Below are 22539 nucleotides of genomic sequence, written 5' to 3' on the forward strand. Positions count from 1 at the left end.
CCATATTGTCTAATAGTACCTTATCTTGGTCCTTGTTTCTTGGCCTAATTACTTGCCTTTCAAGAACCTAATTTCATTTATCTCCTTGGAGTCAGATAGGATCATATCAAATATGTAAACTCAGCTGTGTACAATATTCATATAAACAGTGCCCCTGAGCCTGCATACAAGTCTTGACATATCACTAACAACCCCACTTAGAAAAGGCAGCATACTTTAAAGTCACTGTTTATAGCCAAGGCAGAGGACACAATGTTTCACTGTGCAACTTCAAGTTATTGCTAGCTGAAGTATGCTACAGCTCACTTTGATGAAACCAAAATATCTTTAGATGAAGAATAAATAACCGTGTCAGAAGAATCTGAAAGAAGAAGCCTCTGTCTGAATCCTAATGGGAGGAAATGGTTTGAATGAGTGTTTGTTTTCTGAAATTTAAGTAGGTTTACGGTGGTGAGCTGCATTGATTCATACAGTGCCACACAAGCTACGAATGCCCTTTCCCCCTTTCTCTGCTCTTTATTCTGTATTCTTTGCTAAGAATTTGTCTGAGCAATATCTCAAGTGGTGGCTAGATGTGTCCCGCTCGCGGACACGTTGTTATGACATGTTTTGGCTGTAGTCAGCAGCAATGTTACACATGTCTTGTTGAAGCATGGAGCAATGATCAGACGACAGGGACTCTTGACCAAATCTTTATTCTCTCTCTGTAACCTGGTAGGGGCTTCAGAGATCCTGTGCATTGGGATACTTCCTAAGGGGTTGCTTTTCCAGGCACGTTGCTTTCAGGGAAAAATTTGGTCTGCAGCTGAACAGCATGGGTACCCTGGTTACGAATAACACAGAAAAAGCAGAGTTGCTGAATGCCTTCTTTGCTTTGGTGTTTACCAAGGGCAGCCCTTTAGAGCCCCAGGCCCTAGGGACAAGAGAAGAAGCCTGGAGAGAGGAAGACTCACCCTGGGTAGAGGAAGATTGGGTCAGAGAGCACCTAAGGAACCTCGATACCCACAAATCCATGGGCCCTGATGGGATAAACCCCAGAGTTCTGTGTGAGCTGGCGGATGTCATAGCTAAGCTGCTCTCCATCATCTTTGAAAGATCCTAGAGAACAGGGGAGGTGCTGGAGGACTGGAAGAAGGCCAATGTCACACCAGCCTTCAAAAAAGGCAAGAAGGAGGACCCAGGCAACTACAGGCCAGTGAGTCTCACCTCCATCCCTGGAAAAGTGATGGAACGGCTTATACTGGCCGTTGTCTCCAGGCACATGGAGGACAAGAAGGTGCTCAAGAGTGGTCAGCATGGATTCACCAAGGGGAAATCTTGCTTGACTAACCTGATAGCCTTCTATGATGAAATGACCAGCTGGATAGATGAGGGGAGAGCGGTGGATGTCGTCTATCTCGACTTCACCAAGGCTTTTGATACCGTCCCTCACAACATCCTCCTGGGCAAGCTCCGGAAGTGTGGGATAGATGAGTGCACAGTGAGGTGGATTAGGAACTGGCTGGATGGCAGAGCTCAGAGGGTGGTGATCAGCGGTGCAGAGTCTAGTTGGAGGCCTGTGGCTAGTGGGGTCCCCCAGGGGTCAGTCCTTGGTCCAGTCCTGTTCAATTTATTCATCAATGACCTGGATGAAGGCACAGAGTGCTCCCTCAGCAAGTTTGCTGATGACACGAAACTGGGAGGAGTAGCCGATACCCCAGAGGGCTGCGCTGCCATCCAGAGGCACCTGGACAGACTGGACAACTGGGCTGTGAAAAACCTCATGAATTTCAACAAGGCCAAGTGCAAGGTCCTGCACCTGGGGAGGAATAACCCCAGACACCAATACAGGCTGGGGACTGACCTTCTGGAGAGCAGCTCTGCAGAGAGGGACCTGGGTGTCATGGTGGACGACAAGGTGACCATGAGGCAGCAGTGTGCCCTCGTGGCCAAGAAGGCCAATGGGATCCTGGGGTGCATTAAGAAGAGCGTCTCCAGCAGGTCAAGGAAGGTGATCCTGCCCCTCTACTCAGCCCTGGTGAGGCCACATCTGCAGTATTGTGTCCAGTTCTGGGCTCCACAGTACAAGAGGGATGTGGAGCTGCTGGAGAGAGTCCAGCGCAGGGCTGCAAGGATGATCAGGGGCCTGGAACATCTGCCCTATGAGGAGAGGCTGAGGGAGCTGGGCCTGTTCAGCCTGGAGAAGAGAAGGCTGAGAGGGGATCTGAGCAGTGTCTATAAGTACCTCAAGGGAGGGAGTGAGGAGGATGGTGCTGGCCTCTTTTCAGTGGTGGCCACCGACAGAACTGGAGGAAATGGCCACAAACTGAAGCACCAAAAGTTCCACAGGAACTTAAGGAACAATTTCTCGACAGTGAGGGTGACAGAGCACTGGAACAGGCTGCCCAGAGAGGTTGTGGAGTCTCCTTCTCTGGAGATCTTCCAAACCCGCCTGGATGCCACCCTGTGCCACGTGCTCTGGGTGTCCCTGCTGGAGCAGCGGAGTTGGACTGGGTGATCTCTGGAGGTGCCTTCCAACCTTAAGCATTCTGTGATTCTCCGAATGTGAGAGAAAGGTAAGTTTACACAAGCTCTACCTGATTTGTACAGCAGCGTCCTGGTGCTTAGCCCTGTAGAAATGATAGAAAGCTTGACACAAACGATAGGACTGCAACCTCCAGGCACATAACTAAGGGATAAGACAATCTCATTTAATAAAGTAGCTGATTTTTATTTAATTTATTTCAGCTTTTTTTTTTGCCTTTTTTTTTTTTTTAGCACAAGGCATAAAGAGCATTTGGGGAGTCCTTAGTGGACTTTCATAAATAGTCCTGAATATTTATATAGCTATCATCTCCAATACATTGTACAGGGGATCTAACAGCTTCAACACAAGGAATATATACATCAAATAAAATACAATGAAATAAAATGAAATAAACTTGCTACCATGCTACCATTGTTATCCAGCATACAGGAAAGGAGAAAACAATGTTGCCCAAGGCCCATAACTTGCTCAGCATCATTGTCAGTGGCACAGTAAAGGCAGGGGATGACAACTTCAGAAGACCATGCAGAAGCATTAAACAAACGATAAATTGTCTAATGATCTATCACTTAAATTGAAGTGGATTAATGCTCACGGAAATCAAAGCAGACTCTCTCAAAACAAATACGTCTTCTTCAAGGCCGGTTAAAGTTTGCAAGCCACGACCAGGGGGAGGAGAGGGGATCACAAGTTGGGCTTCATAACGAATGTCACTGCAGTCTTAATTACTATGAAACTTTTGCTTTTCATGCCTACATACTTCCTCGAGATGTAACTTCTGGATACCTGCCTGTTTGGATCCTCCTTCGTACGCTACTCATGGTCATTAAGAGCCTGTTTCAACCACTCCTGCAGAGACTAGCTCTTTTATCATAAGCTACAGCATCTTCTGTCTTTACCACAAAGAGCTTTGTTCAGTCCCCAGCAGATGTTACAAGTATTCCCCATTAATAAATGCATGAAAGAAAGTGAATAATAAAAGCAGGAAAATAGAGCACAGATGAGCTGATGAGAAAAAGATCTTTGCTGCTTAGACAGACACTGACTCCTAAGATAACACTCTTTTCCTAGGAAGTACCACACCCAAGATCTTCATAAAACTGGGGCAGAAGCAGCACGCCAGGTATAAAAACAAGTTGTTACAACTTCAGGACATTCCCTTTCACTCCAATGCCAGCTTGATGTGTGTCCTCCCTTTGCCCTTCCCTTATTTGCTACTGCAACTTTCTATGTGAGATCACCTTTAAAACAGTAATTAGACAACATGTTTGTTTAGACATAGGCAAATGACTGTTTTGCTTCGGTGCTTCGGGGCCTGCTGCACTCAGCAAGTTAGCATGGAACCACCCCTGGGTACCTGAATAAAATCACCAGGGAAAAATAAATAGACTGTTCACAGTTTAATACAGCAGGTAACACCTCTCTTCAATGGGGCTCATGAATCATTTAGAGCTTCATATATTCCCCAGAACAGGGGAATGATTCAGAGAACTGATGGGCTGCATCCCTTAACCCTTTGAGTAGATGCATCCTACTGCAAGGATGTCTTGAAGCAAAGCAGGACCTCAGATGGGCTGGGGAATTCAAATACCAACAGTCATTAAAAGCATCTTTTCCAAGTCCCAGAAAGGAAACAGAGAGACCTGATGACCTCATGTCTAGGTAATTCAAACTGGCCTTGCCTATCTATGAGTGAAGAACTGGCAAAGAAATGAGGCTGCTTGGTTTCCTCCTCATGGTGGGCCAATCAAACACCAGTGTGCTGTGTCACACCAGCATCCTCTAGCCTGAGCTGGTCCCTTCACATGCAGTGTCTGGTACTGATACAAAAAGTTAATTTTATCGTATCCCAGAGAACACCCACCTTTCCACAAGACTCAGCTACCTCAGCAACAGCTACCAGGCATGACAGATAAAACAAATCTAAGAACAAGGGAGAAAAGACATGTCAGCAGCTGACACTCTGGAAGAGCTTCCTAAAGGAAAGCCAGAAGGAACCTGTTAGACGTTAATCATCTTTGTGAAGTTGGGTTTCACTCTTCCACAGCAATCACTACTGCGGGATTTTAGTCCTGGAACAGGCCTTCATGCCCCACCACAATCCCAAAACATGGCTGCCACACAGAGATGACTCCTAACACACAACTGGTTTCACAGCATGGTCTGTACCACAGACCGCAGCAGTGGGTCTCTGCTGTGGCCTTTCTGCTTGCAGCAGACAGGTTACTAGTGTGAAAAACCCTGTTAAGGCCAACCAGAGGAAAGGGAGATCTTCATGTGAGAACTACATCTATGCATTTATTCCTGCTGAAATAACTTGGTTTCTAGCAGCGTTGCCTGTCAAGGCCTGGGCATGAGGAGAGCCGGTGGGAGGTGGCAGTGCTGAAGCGGCTTAGCCTTTCGTAAGTCAGAAATGCCACGTAAAAAACTATAGGAATCGCAGTGTTGTCTGCTTGGTGCAATATGTCTCCTCAGGGTGTTCTTTGCAAGGCGGCTGCACCACTGGTAAAGGTCAGCGTCGTTTACAGACAAATTCATTTTGTAATACATGGCGCACAGAGTGCTCCCTATGAGACAGCTTGCACAAAAATCAAGTTTCTTCACCTTGACATGGATCCTCACGGGCATCTCACAGCAAAGCGACAGGAAAGGCTGGATTGTCCTATTCACCTGGGGCACACTGGGCAAAATTAACCCGTTTTTGTCTTTCAGCTGTCTTATGGGAGGAGGACCTGGCCCCCCATCGCTCAGCAACCCTAAGCACTTGCTCATTTGATTTTGTCATGTCAACAGCACCTTCCTTTTTGATTTTGTTTGACTCAGGTGACAAACACTGGTGACAAGTGCTCATCAACATGGGAATTTTCAATTGATTTTCAGGGCATGCCTAAGACTGTGAACCAGCCTAGTGTTTCAAGCACACTGGTGCACTGACGCACCTGCTATGACAGCTGGAAACTGCTTTCTCAAGCGCAAGCATGAGCTGCTACATGATTTCACTTGGCTTTTTATAGCTCTTAGGGGTTACCTGTAAAATTCCACGGCCTGTAAAACACTGAAGGCAAACCCAAGCTAGGTCACGTTCCTAGCAATTGGCTTCTTGGAGGATTTTTTTCTATTTTAAGCAAGGAGAACACAAAAACGCAGCAGGAATTAGCTGTTTGGGGCCATCTTTCAATACACAGGCATTCAAGCTGCTACCAGAAGGACCCAATATGGCTCAGCTCTATTCCCGTTTGTAGGGGTCGGAAGATGGTTGCCACCCTGTCACCGAGCAGTTTGTCTGTACCAAGAGTTCCCACTTTGTGAATCAACGTTTCCTCTCAGTTAGCTTTAACACCACAGAAGAGCTGACTTAATAAATAATGATAAAATCCAGTAGAGGATTATTGCCAAATCAAGTGCTCTTTCCTGGATTACCAGCTCCACAAATACATGTTTTTTTTTTTTTTTTCCCCTTCTTGTCAATTTCCCACAATTCATGACATACTATGAGAACACTTCTAAGGGCAGTGTATGCATGAGAATTGACCAAAATATCCTCCAAGTGCCAAGAGGGTGTCTATAGAGGAGCTCTGTTCAGTTCTGTTCTTTGAAAAGATGAGATCAGATCACACACAGGCAGTGCTTTTACGAGGAGAAAACAAAAGTATCACATGATATTTGAATTCATCAATAAATGCATAAAAAAATCAATAAATGGAAGTTAAACCCAGGCAAATAACAAGGATGAGTTTTAAAGGCATATAGGGGCATGCCTTTGAAGTTCCCATGACCGGTAGCAGACTTCCCACCAGTCCAAATCAAGCCTGCTACCTTGCTGGTTACTAAGAAAGAGCCACATCCAGTTATCAGCATCTATTTATAATAAACAGATAAAATACCACAGCCCACATTACGAGCAGGTTTAAAAATATAGTCTTATACTAAAGAGACTATAAGCCATATATTGAGATGCTCTAGAGTACACCTAACTTCTACCCCACTTTCTTCAGCTAAAAAGAAAATCTTGGTCTGTGCTGTGAGAGATCCTAATTACTAACAAAGGGAAAGCCAGTGACTCAGGTACCATCTACCCATGTCAGTGTTTTTAAAAAATGTCGCTTAAATCTGCCACATGGACATGACAAAGTCAGCACAAAATCAGGTCTCTAACATGTCTAAGATTTCCCTGTACACTCTAATCAAAATCTCTATACTCATGGCCATATCTTTTCTCTTATTTACTAAATCCTTGACAAATTATCCTGCTAATACATTTATCTATACCTGCTACACTAGGAGTATGGACAGCACTAAAATAAATCCAATCGAATTATATGACAATAAATTGATATTAGTGTCCCCAGCTTGAATAGTTATTTAACACTCAACTGCAGGAAAAAAAAAAAGAGTGAAAAAGTGCCATAAATACTGACATCAGCCTTCCATTTCAAGAGTAATTCAGAGTGATTCCAAATATAGTTGGTTCTATAATGAACGCAGCTCTCGGTGAAGAGTGCAAACTATGTCATCACAAGAAGGAAAATCAGAAACACATGCTCCATGCAAGAGAAGGAATTTTAAACAAAGTCAGCAATTCAGGGCCTCAAGAGTGAATCAGAACCAAGAAAATCTCTGCATGCCAATCCTTGCTTTTCCTTGTGAAGGATGGTGGGGAACTCTGTGCTGGTCTTTTCAGTTGCTGCAAGGACAGGCAACTTAATGCCGATAGCAAGACTGAGAAGAGAAATGCCCACTTTGCAAGCCGCAGGCCACATGCCCCATCCTTGCACAGGAGACATCTTCTGGGTTTCCTTCTGGCTGCAGCCCTGGGACTACAAGGAGGTAGGAAATTGGGTATGGTTGGTCTCTAGCAGCTTCTCTCTCTGCAGGGTGAAGTCTGGATTCAGCCATGGCAGCTAAAGTCAGCAGTAACATCATAAAAATCTCCTGTTTCAGCCCAAGAACATCTCTGGACATCTGTGTTGGCTTAAATGAGCCCATGTTATACTGGCATGAAGATGGTGCAAGTAACTTTGGAAGAGTAAATCTGCATTTACAGGCATTTACAGGCTCGGACCCTCTCTTCTGCTGTGATAACTTTGGAGGCACTGGAAATGTAAACATGCAATGTAAACATGTAAACTGTATGGTGAGCATCAAGTCCTGCGTGCACCCTGCATGACGGTGCAAGGTAAAGTCCTGATGGGCAACCCTCACTTAGGGCTCCTTTCCACTTTTGGTTTGTGCTGCAAGTCTCAAGGGAGCCTTGAGGAGTCACGTAACCACATTCAATGACTTTGAATTTTCCTATTGACCAGAATAGCATGAGATCATATTACCCATTTCCATTTGTCAACTAGGCAGACTCATTTGCCCATGCGAAAGCCGCATGGTTTGGATGGATTTGGGGCACCATATATGGCAAGGACGATGCCTTAAAGACCTAAACATGGCTAAGGATGGAGCAGCTCTACTCCAAGGAAATTTTTTCGCGTACCCCCAAAAACAAGACAAGGGACAACAAAAACCTCTCAACACTGCCAGTTTCCTCCCACCACCCTCTTGCAGCATGTATAAAAGTAGATGGACATCACTATTACACAGTGATGCTTTATCTTTAGCAAGGGAAGAACTGGTCATTTATATCCCTCTATGGATCATGCCACAGTCACCCATTTGCTACAAATCATAAAAAGCATTTAAAAAATGAACTGATTTTCTCTGTGTTTTTAGATGTAGATCTCACATTATTCCCTTTAAGAGAAGAGCTGTGAGCAGCCACTGTTTTCTATTCCAATTGCATAGCTTGCAGCAGACACGGCAGCAATGAGATTGCTTCGCTCCCGGGAGTCACTTACTGACAAAACGACTTCTGCCAAATCCAGCTGCTGCACATGGGCCCTTCTGGCTTTGGTGGGTGTAGAAAAGAAGTTTTTTAATCGTCTCGAAAAACAATCCCATGCTGATGTGCATTTTTCAAACAATTATGTCAGCGTGAGCTAATGATTGCTCCCAGTGCCCAGTCCGCAGAGGTCTGAGCCTGCGCATGTTGCCAGCTGGGAGGCTGCTCAGCTCAAGCTGTAAAGACTCATATTTTTAAGTCCAAAACAGTCGCGGTTTAATCCCTGATGCGTCAGTCAAGGCAGGAGATATCACAAAGGTATGAAGATATCTGAAGCTGGCTGTTATTCCGTTTGGGGAAAACAAACAGATTATATATAGAAGTTTTGGACTGAAGGCAGGAGGCGGCAGTGCATACACATACCCTGTGCACTTTGCCATTAGGTGCACGCCAGTCATTTCTTATTCACTAGGCAGCTATAAAATACTGGTTTATTTGCTAACACTTCTCATTAATATTCCTTTTGAGGTTTGCAAGTGAACTGGAATATTTTCTTAAATGCTTTCAGAAAGGAACAGATTGCCTCTAAAAAGTTTGAACTCACCTCTGTCTCCTCGTTGGAAAAAAAAAAACCAACTCCTGAGCAAGTAATGGAGTCAAGAATGTTCCCCTTAAAGTCCTTCTGCCATTTTAATTTCATAAAATATCTGGAAAAGTAAAAGCTAGCTGCCACATGTCCTTTGGGAAATGATTTCACAGTCCAGGTACTAATACAATAATACTGTACTAATAATACTAGTTAGTACTAATACAAAACAAACCCCAACATTTCTGCACTTACAGAGGTTTAAGAACGGGGCAATACACTTGATAACCAGAAATGCAGAAGCATGGGTGCTATTAAGGAACATATTAGACTTTTCTTTGAAAACTTGTTAAATTCATAGGCTATATGTCAAATAACAGCCTATATTTAACATATAGGCTATGTTAAATTCATAGGCTACTCTGTAGTCCAGAGTAAAAATGATTTATTCTGGTTAAGCCCAAGCCCATGAATATAAGGCATAATAAAACAAAAATTGAATTTTTGATAAAAAAAAAATCACAATACTAAAATTTTAATTCATAACAATTTCCTTGGTCAAACTGTGACTAGGGCAGCCCAAAAAGTAAAAGTCTCCTGTACTTCTTTCTTGGCTGAAATACAGTCAGTAGGCACAAAATTTTTACCAACTTTTTTTCTTCTTCGAACCTCCTGCTAAAACCAAAATTTTATATAGCAAAGCATTATAAGCCTGTCTTGATATGTAGTGCAGATGACAGCTGTAAAATTAGTTGACCTAATAATGATTAATTTATTAATTAAATTTGCACTGGGGTCACACATCAGAAAACTCAATCCACGGATAATGCTACTGATCTAATTTCATAAAACATAGTGCTAAAATATGGCAGCGGGTATTCAGAAAGCCCTCAAGCACGCTGCTATAGGCAAAGAGCTGCTCTGGACAAAGAGGACTCATGGAAACTGTCAGTTCTGATAACATTTCTGTTTCCACCTTCTTGAACTGACATTTCTGGAATACTTTAATTTTCTTCCTGGACATCATGATCCACCAAGAAATGCGTATTGATGATTTCCACAGCAAGTGAGATTTGCACCAGATGGAGGTGCTTACCTTGAGGATATTTCCATCTGGTCGGTTGAATCCTACCTTGGGTTTCCCAGTTTTACTTTATGCAGTGCTTTGCAAATTATGCCCTTAATTCACCACTCGGATTCTCCAGTGTCATACGAATTAATGCCACAGATTTTAATAGCACAAAAGTGAAATAAAGGGAAAAACATTGACTGCTGGACTGTGGGTCTGAGTAACTTACCCACCCTAAAAATACGGTCATTTTGTGGTGAGAAGCCAACTGTCTCCAAAGGGGACATCACAATAGTTTAGTAGAAAATATTGAATTCATCCAGTCTCGCAGTTGCAAATAAGATAACTCTTAGCTTTGAACACGCGGGTGGAGCAGAGACAGACCTTACGCATCAGGATATTAAGCTGAGTCATTAATCAAGCTGTCAGATCTCATTAAATGTCTTTATGCGTCTTTACAGTTCTTTCCTCTTAGCTAACAGACAATAGCACATATGATCAGACATTAGTACCACTGAAATAGAATTATAACCACCTTCTCGAGTACAAAACACAGGAAAATAAGGTAACATTCTTATTCTTTAGCTAGAGGCTTTGGAAGGACCTCAGCTATCCACAGGACTGGGTCCACATAAAACACATGAGGCACAGAAGGAAGACACTAACTAAGGCTGAAAAAATCCACACGACAGATTTAAAAGCGTCTGAGAACTATTCCAGAAAGCATCTGTTTCTTCCATAACGCCCTGAATTATTTTTCAAGCCGGAGCTCTGAGCTCCAAAGCGCTTTCCTCCCCCCTGACCTCCCCTCTTCCTCCCAGGATAGACCATTTTTTAGTTGAGTTCAGGCTATGAGCCGGCCTTGAAGAAGAACAGTTATGTAACGGAGATTTGATAAACCAGCACTCCGCAGAGCGAGGGACAGCTGTATTGCCATCCCGCAATCACGCTGAAATGACTTATCACACTATAACCTATTTAAAGGAACACAATGGTCTACATACCCACAGCATTAAGGCAGGTTAAACCCCCAAAATGTCACGCACTCTCACTAAAGCTATTACAGAGCGCACTGAATGTAAATGAAACTCCATAAAACCAGAGAAGCTATAAGAGATTTTGTTTGGGTTTACTGTTTTGGATGTGATTTTTCTTTCTCATTTAATGTATTTTAGGATTTTTAAGACGCTTTGATCTGCTTCCCTACATCTGCTTACATCTAATCTAGCATGAAATATGATCCAGGCAGTCCTGGGCAGCTATGTTTTTCTCTGCAAAGTTTCTAGCATCTCGGTCATCAAAAATGGCTTCAGCACTGATTCAGGTTTCACAGTTTTGTAAAGAATATTTGCAGCACACAGAGTTGCTTAAGAAGCCGAATGCTAGTGCCAGGGCAGAGTTGTCCTGTGCCCTGTGCCATATGCACATATATAGGGTCCGATTCACTTTTGCCTGAAACACGAGAAGGGCAATTCAGCCAGTCTGCATCTCCTTGATTCAGGAGATGATATCATGGTCCAGAGCAGATGCCAGCCTTGAGGCATGCCCAGATGCCCCCTTCTCCTGCAGCGTTTCTCAGGTTTGGCTCCTTTCCATCCCTAATCTGCCTCTCTAGCAGCAGCAGTGCCCGAGGCAGTGCCCAGACATGAGTCTGGCTCCAAGGGGGAGCCTGGAGGTCTTGGTGGGCAGGAATATTTCCTAAGAGGGCACTTGGAGGGGTACCCAGGTCTGAGCAGCAGATGCTGATGTCCACGCAGGCGGGACGTCCACTGAGAGGTTCTTGGGAGGGCCCTACTCTTTGAGCACAAACATTAACATCACTGAGGGCACCACAAGTGGCTTGGAACCACAGGAGAAAGGCATTCAGCTCCCAGTACTGCCCCTACTTTCCTTGGCTTGCGCCGGCCTGAGCGCGTGGTGCTCCCGTGGGCCTGTCGGAGCGAGTCCATGGACGAGGAGCCGGCCCATCGCTGAGGCAGGGCGAGCATCAGCCCGTCACCCACCCAGCACAACAGCAACCGCCTGAGCAAGCCAGGTTTTAACAAGTAAATCTACATAAAAGCTTTCTCTGAAAGTGATTACTTAATATAACAGCCAGCTGTCTCTTCATTTCTTGCTGAGGCAGCCTGTCTGCTCACCATTACTCATGGAGGGGGAAAAAAAGCAAGGCAGCAAGCTTGTTTTGTCTATAGGGTAAGCAGAGCTTCTGAGAAATAATGTTACCTGACAGGCAGAGATGACAAGGGTTTTTTTCCTAACCACCCTATTCATTTCTTTAAAGCAAAAGAGCTCTCAGTGCTATAGAGTAAGGAGGAAATTAGGCTTCAAGCCCTCAAACACCAGCCCCATGTGTCTTGGTACACCAAGCAGTATACCATGCAATCTCCACTGCTTTTAGGCTAACACTTAGCAAGGCAGGATCTTAGGGCTCCTGCTCAATTAGACTGGCCCTGTACTCCAAAACTGTGATGTTTAATGGTTAAATAATTACCATAGGAGAGTGTTGATGGGCACCAACACAGCCCCCAAAATGGGCGAATATGTGACTATCCCAGCCTGCAAGGGCAGAATTTTTTAGCTTAGAGAATCAGGTGCAACTTGGATAGAAGGACCTGGCCACACAAAGTCACGCAGGAATGTTAACCTAAATTAATTAAATGCCTGAATTTATGTTAAGCCACATTAAACTTTTGCATGACTAGTTTTACTCAGAATTAATGTATCCTTTGATTCCGAGTTCAATTACACTGAAGAGTTTAACGGGAGGTAACTAATGTGTTTCAAAACTAACTTTGGATTCAACTTCCTGAAGGTGATTGGGCAGATAAGACCTGGAATACAGAAGTTTTGGAGGGATATTGCCAGTGGGCTACCAAAAAGGACACTTTCATCCAACTTAGGAAGGTTTTCCATTGCCGTTTTTCACTTGTTTTTGTGAAGAATGTGTCCTGGTGAAGGCTCGCAGGCTGCACGGGCGGCTGCGTCGGCTCCTCCGCCGTGTTACGGCTGCAGGTGCGGGCGCATGAGGAGATGGCAATCGCCTGGGCATGAATCACTGCCCAAACAGCTGGTCCTCAGGTCTTCTAAGGAAAAGGCAATGACAAGCCCTGGCAGAATTTCAGCTGACCTGCTTAGAAACAGTCTGATCATGTTGTTTCACGGGAAAAAAATGGCTTCAGTCTGCAATTAGGCATGCCTGTGATTTGTAATGAAGAATTTAATGGTGCCTCTCCCAGAGGAGAAGAGGAGGTGAGAGGAGCAGATAGCGCAGTAATTTGTAAGAGACTGGAAAAAAAAATCCCTGTTCAGTGCAAACTAGCTAATGCAGAGTAGGATTTGCCAGCTACTCAGTATTTGCTTCACAACACACCTACTTGGGCACATCACTGCTATTAAGTAAGCTGTGCACCTGGATGCAGAGGTGAACGTGCTTGACTCTTCCTCCTCTGACTTTATTTTGACCCAGCACTAGATCTACACAACAGTGCAGGTATTATATGGGCAGCACAACTAGAAAGCTCCTTGTGATTAGCAGTGGCGTGGCCAAGAAGAAATCAGGCACGTTTTTCTTTGTCTGCCTCTTCTGAGCTTATGTTTTATTCAACTACAGCCTCAACCTGGTGTTTCTCTGCAGTCCAGCCTTTCACATCACCTCCTGCCTTCAGGAACCAGGCTAGCAGCCAATTCGTCTTTCAGCATGTTCACACCTCCACAACTGCCGTACGTGGAAGAAACTTCCACTGCTCCAAAGCAAACAAGGGAAGGGAGTGAACTTACCTTTTTGCCTAAAACCAGAAAGCAGCTGCTTCTGAGCAGGATCTTAACCCCCTACATCTCTTGCTTTCCACCTCAGGTCAGAAAGAGTTTGTGCGACCTCAGGGTGAGCACGTGCTACAGTTCCCTGCAGGCAGTTGATGGATCGATGACGATTCTAACTAGGACATCCACTTTTCTTCCTCTAACTGACCCTAAAACACAGCATATGCTCTCTCTTGCAAAAGGGAGAAATCACCGAGCAACCTGCAAATGATGCAGCTTAGGTTCTCACCTGACGCTGTGACAAAATGCAACACGGCAGTGTTCAAGAAATGTGCAGATGAGGCACTTAGGGAACATGATTTAGCAGGCATGATGGTGGTGAGTTTACGGTTGGACTTGATGATCTTGAAAGTCTTTTCCACCCATAATGATTCAATGATTCTATGATTTTGCACCATGTCCAGCTGCATGCAAGCAGCATGCCGTCCACTGCAATCCTTGTGCATCAGGGCATCATCTGGGTACAGGCTGGAGACCACGAGAGCTCCCCTCCTGCTGCACTACTGAACACAGGTGCCTAACAGCACCCTCGCTCTTCTCTGAGGTATCCTCACAAGCCTGAGTTAAGCAAGGTGAGTCCAGACTACTCACTGATTTCACCAGGATGAGTTACAGTCTAAAATTAGGCCCATGCTAAATACTTTGCTAAGACGGGGCTGAAGGAATCTGTCAGGCTGAGGCTCCCAGATTAACTGCAGATTTACTCTCTCCTGATACTATGTTCAGCCATAAACTCTTTCCCCGCTGTGTCCCCACCCCATCCAAGTCTCTGGGGAATGTTGCCATGGATTTCCACTGGAAACAAAAGAATCCATATTGGAAGAACCCTGTTAAGGTTGCTAGGCGTAAATATTGACTTAACGGCTCTTCCGTCTTTTTTCTTTTTTAAGAACAGATTTGTTGGCCATGGCTGGAAAAAAATAAAATGATCGAGTGTGCATGATTCACTCTGGCACTCACACAAACATGCAGATCAGTTGGCTGGCAGCTAGCTCCTCTGTTAGCAGAACATCGCTTCTAAAATGTGTCATTTTGTTTTGGCAGCCACAATGTCCAACCCCCAGAGAGAAAGAATCCAAGAGATTAAGTCTTCTACTTTCCATGTATTTCTCGTGGGGGCTGCTGACCTTCCCCAATACAGAATATTTGCTTAATACTTCCAAAAGCTTTTTGCTGATGTCTGAGAGATGCAGACGATCGTCAAGATGCTGCAGTGATTTTGTACTAAAAGTCCAGCCCAGAAGCTTCCCTTCGTGCTAAGGAAGACTCCTGGGTCTGCAGACATGAGAAATGGCTGCAAAAGGAACTGCAGGCACAACTTCTTATTTAAAGGTCTCCAACCATTTCACAGAAGTGAACACTAATTTGTGCTAACTACAACTGGGTAAATTAAGACACAGGATACTTTAGGTCACACAGGGAATTCAACAGCAGAAGTGAGAAGGGATCTAAGAGTTTTGGTCATTTAATTCATGCTTTCACCACAGGCTGTATTTTCCATGACACTCTACGCACAGACATTTTATCCTAAACTTAAAAAAAGTTATTTTAAATGCTGCTTCAAAACATATAATCCAAACTCTTCTCTATATTAATTCTGCCAGATCTGGAGGATTTAGCTATACTAACATGGGGACAAATCTCCTCTACAACAGCAGAGGTGCAAAGCATGTGAGATACTTGCATGCATCAGCTCTGGTCAGCACAATCTCTGACTGCCACTAAAAACAGGGGGACAAGCAGCTTGCCAGAGAGCTGGCAAAGCAGCAGTGAGTATTCATGACTCCCTGACAGACATCTGTTTGACAGACAACCAGGGGAACTCGGGAACCGTTGCATTTCACAGCACTCTCCAGATATCTGGTAAACATCTCATCAGGAGAAAGACCATGACTGGATGTAAGAGGGAAAGGGCCAGTATCAGACGTGAACCTTCTCGTAAGAGGACACAAGGAGCTTGCTTCTATTGCAGCTGAACAGGGAGTTTTTAGAGACTTTTATCCCTATGGGTTTGAGCGTTCTCCAAAATTATAATGCAAGAACGGATAGGGGGACTAGGATCTGCGCACGTGCGTGTCTGTATTTGCTCTGCGCCCGTGCCCTGTGCCCTCCTCTCACAGACCGGTGACAAATTCTTACTGCCAGGCATCCTTTGTGCATGTCCTCTTGGCTGGCTGGGTGCGTGCCTAGTGGAGGAGACCACTCCATGGTCACGCAGGTCAGGCTGTGGCAACCTACCCGCTCCTTAGACCCACAGTGGCCAGCCCCACTCAGCACCAAGCTACCAAAACCAAAAGCAGGACACTTGGCTACCTTGGAGCTTAGCAACAGCAAAGACCACCTCCTTCAAACCTCCTTCTGTTGTTAGCAGGAAACTGATGGAACAGGGAGACAGATTGGCATCACCTCTCCTCAACTGTAAGCAGATCCAAGGTTCTTTTGTTATTTTGTAAGCGTTTCCTTAGCGGCACATGCAAATTCAATACTGTGACTGCTAGGAAAGATTTTTGAGAATAAATACAAAGACATCCAAGCTTTGTATTAGCAAGAGATGTATAGGACACATCAGGAGATAAAAAAGGAAAAATCTCTCTTATGGTCCTTACTCACATCAGGCAAGAGACCAAGCAGATTTAATTGTACAAAAATAAGGAATTTTCCACCCACACGCTCTTCAGCCCTCACTGTTTGAATAGCACAGACAGGGCGCTGCCTCCTGTTTTCTCAGTAAACTGTTTGCAGAGAACAGAAATTCTTCACAATATACAAGCAACAAAAGACCTAAAGGATTTCTCTGCTCTCCTATGTTAGGGTCATGGCAATCCTAACTGCATGCAAAATTGCCAATCCCATGTCAGCATGCGAGTATCTCTGGGATGGTTCCACACAGACAGGGACTGTTCCAGACTGCCAAATACTGGATGCTGTTGCCTGGTTATGGCTTCATCAAAGGTTGAGCTTTACAACAGGTTTCTTGTAATATTAAACAGCAAGGCATATGCTGCTTAAATGCATGCAACATCCTTTCTTAAAAGGTATATCTTTCTCTTAATCTTCTGTTGATTTCCTCTCTGATGCAACTTAATTCTGCTCCTCTGCCCAAAGGATGTCTGTTTGGGAGTTAGCATTGGGTTTACATTATTCTCACCTGATACAGGTCCTGAAAAGGCACTTAGACCAGAGGCTTGTAGCCGTGTTGGAGCCCCTGCTGCTCTGTGAAAAAAATTCCTTCTGCCTACTGGGATGGCTGAGCTTGCTCTCCAACCTAGTCCTTTGCCTTAGGTTGTCTGAGCATTTAGTTCCCAGATATCTAGTCAGCTTTAAAGGTTTAGGATCAGGCCAGCTTTAAATATTTAGGATCAAGTCAGTTTTAACTGTTTAGGATCCATTTCGTCACATGGTGCTCAGATGATCGGCTTCTGAATGACCAAGAGCTGGGGCAAGAAGTCCCACTAAGAACAGAGTGCACAATACAGCCTGCCACCGGCACGCGAAGTAGTATGTATTATGTCTAGTTATCTTAGGTTAAGTTGTGTATAGATTGCTTTAGGGCAGGTGGAAATAATAACCCTGACTTTGCACCCCTCAAAGGCAGTGACCCAACTGCAGCAATCATTAGTGGATGAGGTCACCCGACTGTATGAATAAAAAATGGAAAATGGAGCATTTCTCAAACCATTTTCAGCATCAGTTAAACTCAGGTGATCTGTCTGTTTGTGGTGGACTGAACAAGCTGTCAGTGACAGCTGCCACTCGAGGTTCCTGTTCTCTAAATGTAGGCATTTAATCGAAGCAAAGAAGAAAAGAAGATTCGATACTTACTTTCTCAGGACTGCAATTTCATTCTCTATGCTGCTCTCCTTTCCCTTCAGTGCCTTCTTGGGAATGCACTTGACTGCAAATAGCTTCCCACTTGCTCTCTCTTCAGCCAGAACAACTTCAGAGAATGCACCCCTGAGGGAAGAAAAGAAAAACCCCAGTTTTAAGTGATGTCATTTCTGCAGGAAAAGCATTAACTGAAAAGCAACCACAGCATCTAGTTCTGCTGCTGCTGTTAATGACAGCAATGGCACTTTTAGCATCTTTCATTGCCTTACAAACACATGCAGACATTCACATTCACGCAAATATTACAGAGTTATCAAAAACAACAATTTCAACCAAGAGCCATACTGCAGCAGAGACACGAACATAGGTGGAAAATCAGAGGGTCCTATTTCTGCCTCTGCAGCTAATGTGAAGCCTAATTCCACCAATGGCACTTGTGCCCTTTCCAGAGGTTTTGCAGCCTTATGTCCCGAAATGCCACAAGTCCATGGTGTTTTCAGGACTAAGTCACCCAACTAGGGCCAAGAGCCTTCTGGGCTCCGCAGCCACCACAAGAGGTCAGGGCCTCCGCTGCCATCCTCTCCGCAGGCAGCCCGGAGCACCCGGAGCATCCGGAGCACCCGGAGCACCCGGAGCATCCGCTCGGCGCTCCCGCGGCTGACGCAGGCGGGGAAGCCGCTGCAGGATGTTTCCATGTACACCGGATTGCTCCGCAAAACAAACCGCCACGGGCAAGCACGAAAGCCCAGCAAGAGGATCAAAACGCAAGCCCAAACATCTGCCTCTGCAGCAGCCTCCCCACGGTTACCCCAGCGAGGGGAACACAAACAAGGGCTAGAGAAACCTCATCAGAGAAGCCGGGCGTTAATTGCCAGGAGTGGCCAGGGCCTCTCCCTCATTAGTTTATGCCGTAACGGTCCATTATTCCTTGCATGCTCATTTCTTCCCAAGAAGAACATCCCAGCCCAGCGCTTGTCCAACAAGCTCAAAGCCCCCCAGGCAAAGGATCATAGTTTATTTATATGGAACATAAAAACATATGGGGCATTTTCCTTCCATTTTTCCCACCCCTTTTTCTTCCAGTAGTACATTATTTTGTTTTTTTTCACATAGTGAAAACTCTGTTTTCACAGCTCAGGAGCAGGCTGAGCGAGCACAACCGCGCTCGGGCCAGCTCTTCCCCTGTTAATATTTGATCACAGCCTCATTAAGCTACCGTGAACTCTCTCTGCCTTTCATTCCTCGTGACCGCCGGTTATCTAGATGCTCGGGGATAAACAGCAGCTCTTTCCTTGCACAGCCTGGCTCTTCCTTTTTAATTCCTGCCATGGGGACAACACAAGTGGGTGCCTCTGACCTCATGTTTGGTTCCTGACTTGTGAAACAACCGCATGAATCATTAAGCCAAAGGATAAATGAATCAGGCAAAGGAAGAGGGTGCTGCTGGGGAAAGAAATAGCCTCTGTTTACACAGGGCTGCTCTCGTAGTTAGCAGCAATAGGGAAACAAGGGCAGGAAGTTAGGAAGAGATTAGAAGAGGCCGTCACAAAATGTTTTTGGCAGTTTGTCTACATGCAAAAGTAACCCTTTAAGCAGAGAGTAAGAAGTTAATCTGTGTTTTGTCTGGTTTGCAAAGAAAGGACAGTGGTCCAGGTCGCATTTAGACCACGTTAAGTAAAGGGACAGTCACTGCTTTGGGCTCTCCCTTTGTATATAACCCACATGGCTGGTCAGAGCAGCACGCACTCCAGCCCAGAGCCCACACAATTGGTCATGCAGTAAAAAAGAGTAAAATCGAGCAATCCAATGTGCTTTTAAAGACCTAATCTTTGCTTTCCTATTACCACACAGTCCTAGTTATTTGATTCTCCAAATGGTGTTTTCATCCTGACCCTTATATTTGGGCTAGCCAGTCTGCAACTGCAATAAAATCCTTTCATTGGGATGTCCGAAGGCTGCTCAGGGCTGACCAGCTTCAGCTGCAAACCAGGGTGCTCCGAAACTCCCAGAGCAGCTTGCAGCTCCATTTCATGAACCCCTCCAGTCCCATCTGCTGCAGCTTTCCGCACTGGACTCTACTCCAGCTGTGTCTTGAACAATGTTTTTGCCTGTAGTTAAAGGCTGCGCAAAGCAGCATAATCGCACTGGTCGTTTACAGATCACACAGCTCTCCGAATGTTTATGACACTATAAAAACACAGAGAGCTTCCATTCTGATCTGGCTTTCATTGCTGTTCTCAGCAAAATAAATGAAATCCTTTCATATCCCTCTGTGTAATAACCCCAGCTGTGGGAAATGCCTCTATTCCAGCTGACTTCACAGCATTCCTGGATTAGCATCTCCCTACACTTAATAGGGCAAACATGGGGTTCAACGGTTGGGATCAGCCTTTGGCAATTTAACATCCCTAAATGCTCCAGAAATGGGGAGAGAGTCTTTTCAGAAGTGGCCAGCAATAGGACAAGAGGCAACATGAATTTGAGGAAAAGCTTCTTGATGTGAGGGTGCGGAGCACTGGAATGGGTTGCCCAGAGAGGTGGTGGAGTCGCCTTCCTTGGAGAACAATGAAAAAAAGCAAGGAGGCAAAGGCCAAAAGAAGGATAAGAGAAGGAAAGAGAGGTAGATGATGCAGACAGGGACCAAGAAGATAAACACAGACTGAGAGAACAGTGCAGGACAAGACAGAAATGCTACTGAAGACCAAACAGCTAAAAGACAGCAAAGACACTGCTGCTGCAGTGAGGAGAGAGCCAGAGTAACAGCTTATAGACACACAAGTCATTATCTTTACTTCAAACACACACAGCTAAATTCACCTGCCCTTAATGATCCAATCCTGCTCCCACTGAAACCCTCTTCTTCACAAATAGATAAATAACCAAGAGAGCACCAGAAAGGCAAGATGGCTCATTTCCTTGCTAGCAGTAATATATCCCATAACAATTTCTCTACCTCCTCAACAAAGTTCAGCAGAATGACCGAAGAGTCAGGTTTCCTACAGGAGATTTCTCCCTCTAGTGAATTAATGTGCCATTTAAAATCAAGGTATTACTTTATCTTTAAGGTCTTCAGCACTTCCTAAAATTCTTAATTGAGAGTTAATAGACACTAATTCAGTGTACTAAGTGATATGAAATTGTTTGATCTCAGAAAATGTTGTATTATACATCATCAAAATGACAGATTTTTTTGTCAAAGGGGAATAGTTTCTATTAAGCATCATCCTGTAATTTTATGATAAAAGAAAAAAAATGGTACAGGATATGTTTGACAACCAGAAGGCAGCATCACACACCTGCAACTGATAGGACTCTGGACTAACACCCCACCTCTCCTAGAGGGTACCATGTAGTCTTTATAATGATAATGATGTATTGCCCCCAAGACATGCCAGTTTTACCCCATATTCCAGTAGCTCCACAGCCATAACCCTAAGTCGGAACAAGATCCTGAAGCCACTTAATGAGTCTTTTCCTTATGGCACTACATTTCCCTTGAGCATTTTCTCATCCAAACTCTAAATTCCTGCAAAAATAAAAGTGAAGGATATTAGCAAACAGAGATGGTTTATACCATGTGAAATACTGAGGAGCATTCACTCTATGAGAATATCTGGGGGAGTTTTGTTCCCCTCCTCCCCAAAAATATAGTCTAAAAATGATTTTCACACTCACGGACCAAGATTTTTCAAAAATAATGAGAAGTGAATCCATTTAAAAGACATATTTTTAAAAGGATCTGTGTGATTGGAGTCTCTCATTCTGTTCAGCAGGGAAATAGTGAACAGCAACAAGCCTGATGTCCAACCACCTCCTCCTCTTTGAAAGGGGGCTTTCAAACTCCTCCAGGAGCTTTGCTGATCCTACCTGGTATCTACAGTTAGTGTATAAAAAAGCAACACAATTTTGAGAAATTAGAACAGTGGTTGAAACTCCTTAAGCATGAAACTTCTATAAAATTAAACCAACATAGCATTGAGTTGATGCTATTTTTCAGAGTTGTAACCATGTTATATTTTGCTCTAGAGCATCAGTTCTTTTCAAACTTCTAATTAAACCATGGAATAACTTTATAATCTAGATCCATTTGTATATGAATTATAGAATAAGAGAAAAAAAAGATATATTAAGTAACTTGTCTGGTGACGCTGAGATAATGGCAAACTCTGAAAGATGGTTGTGAATTCCGATTCCTCACTCCTTTGCACACTCAAGGGCTATGCACCATCCAACAAGAAATTCATCTTTTATAGTTCCAATTTGTTTGAATGACTTCTCATCTACCTATTTTAATCTAGATTTCCAATTAGAAGTTCAATTTTTTTTTTAATTGCATTCCTGTCCATATAGACTGGATTTTCTATTAGGAAACAAAGCTACAAGTTAATGTTGTGCTGCAGATCAAGGTAAGATAAAGGATAAACAATATTTTTCTTCATCTATTTGAACAATAATTTAATAAGAACACTTAATTTCTGAAATAGAATGAACAATATACACTGTGACAGAGCAAATCTGTTCTCATATATCAAAGAAATGTGCTGTCACAAAAATGGAGACAAAATGAAGACAAAGAGTTGATGGCGGGGGGGGGGGTAAAAACTTAATTTTTCCCTTCATAGTGACCTCCACGTTGAACAGTTTTCCACTGCATTAGCAGGTGCTCTGTCATACAAAATAACAGACATAGAGTCGGGAAACAGATTTCCCATCTTCGGGCTGGGTGTAGCCAACACTCCTAGTTACAAGAGGGGCATTCTGCATGTCCTTTACACCAGGTAAACCACAGGGAACACTAAGCGAACACTGGTTTTTTGGAAAGGATACCACATCCACTGAGAGGAACACCCTGAGATGTAAAACCAACCAAATCCAAGAAAGAC

The 22539-nt window shown here is 44.2% G+C and overlaps 1 protein-coding gene across 1 annotated transcript in view; it reads right to left on the bottom strand.

The window, feature by feature from the left end:
* CAMK1D (calcium/calmodulin dependent protein kinase ID) overlaps positions 1 to 22539 on the bottom strand; it is a 184941-nt gene that overhangs the window by 94911 nt on the left and 67491 nt on the right. The window contains exon 2 of the mRNA XM_088526310.1: positions 17651 to 17782. Within this exon, the coding sequence (XP_088382436.1) occupies positions 17651 to 17782 (132 nt within the window). The remainder of the gene's footprint in view (positions 1 to 17650; positions 17783 to 22539) is intronic.

This window comes from Tinamus guttatus, unplaced genomic scaffold (genome assembly GCF_059628265.1).
Source record: "Tinamus guttatus ecotype Peru unplaced genomic scaffold, ASM5962826v1 Tinamus_guttatus_pri_ptg000245l, whole genome shotgun sequence".
Classification (NCBI taxonomy): Eukaryota; Metazoa; Chordata; class Aves; order Tinamiformes; family Tinamidae; genus Tinamus; species Tinamus guttatus.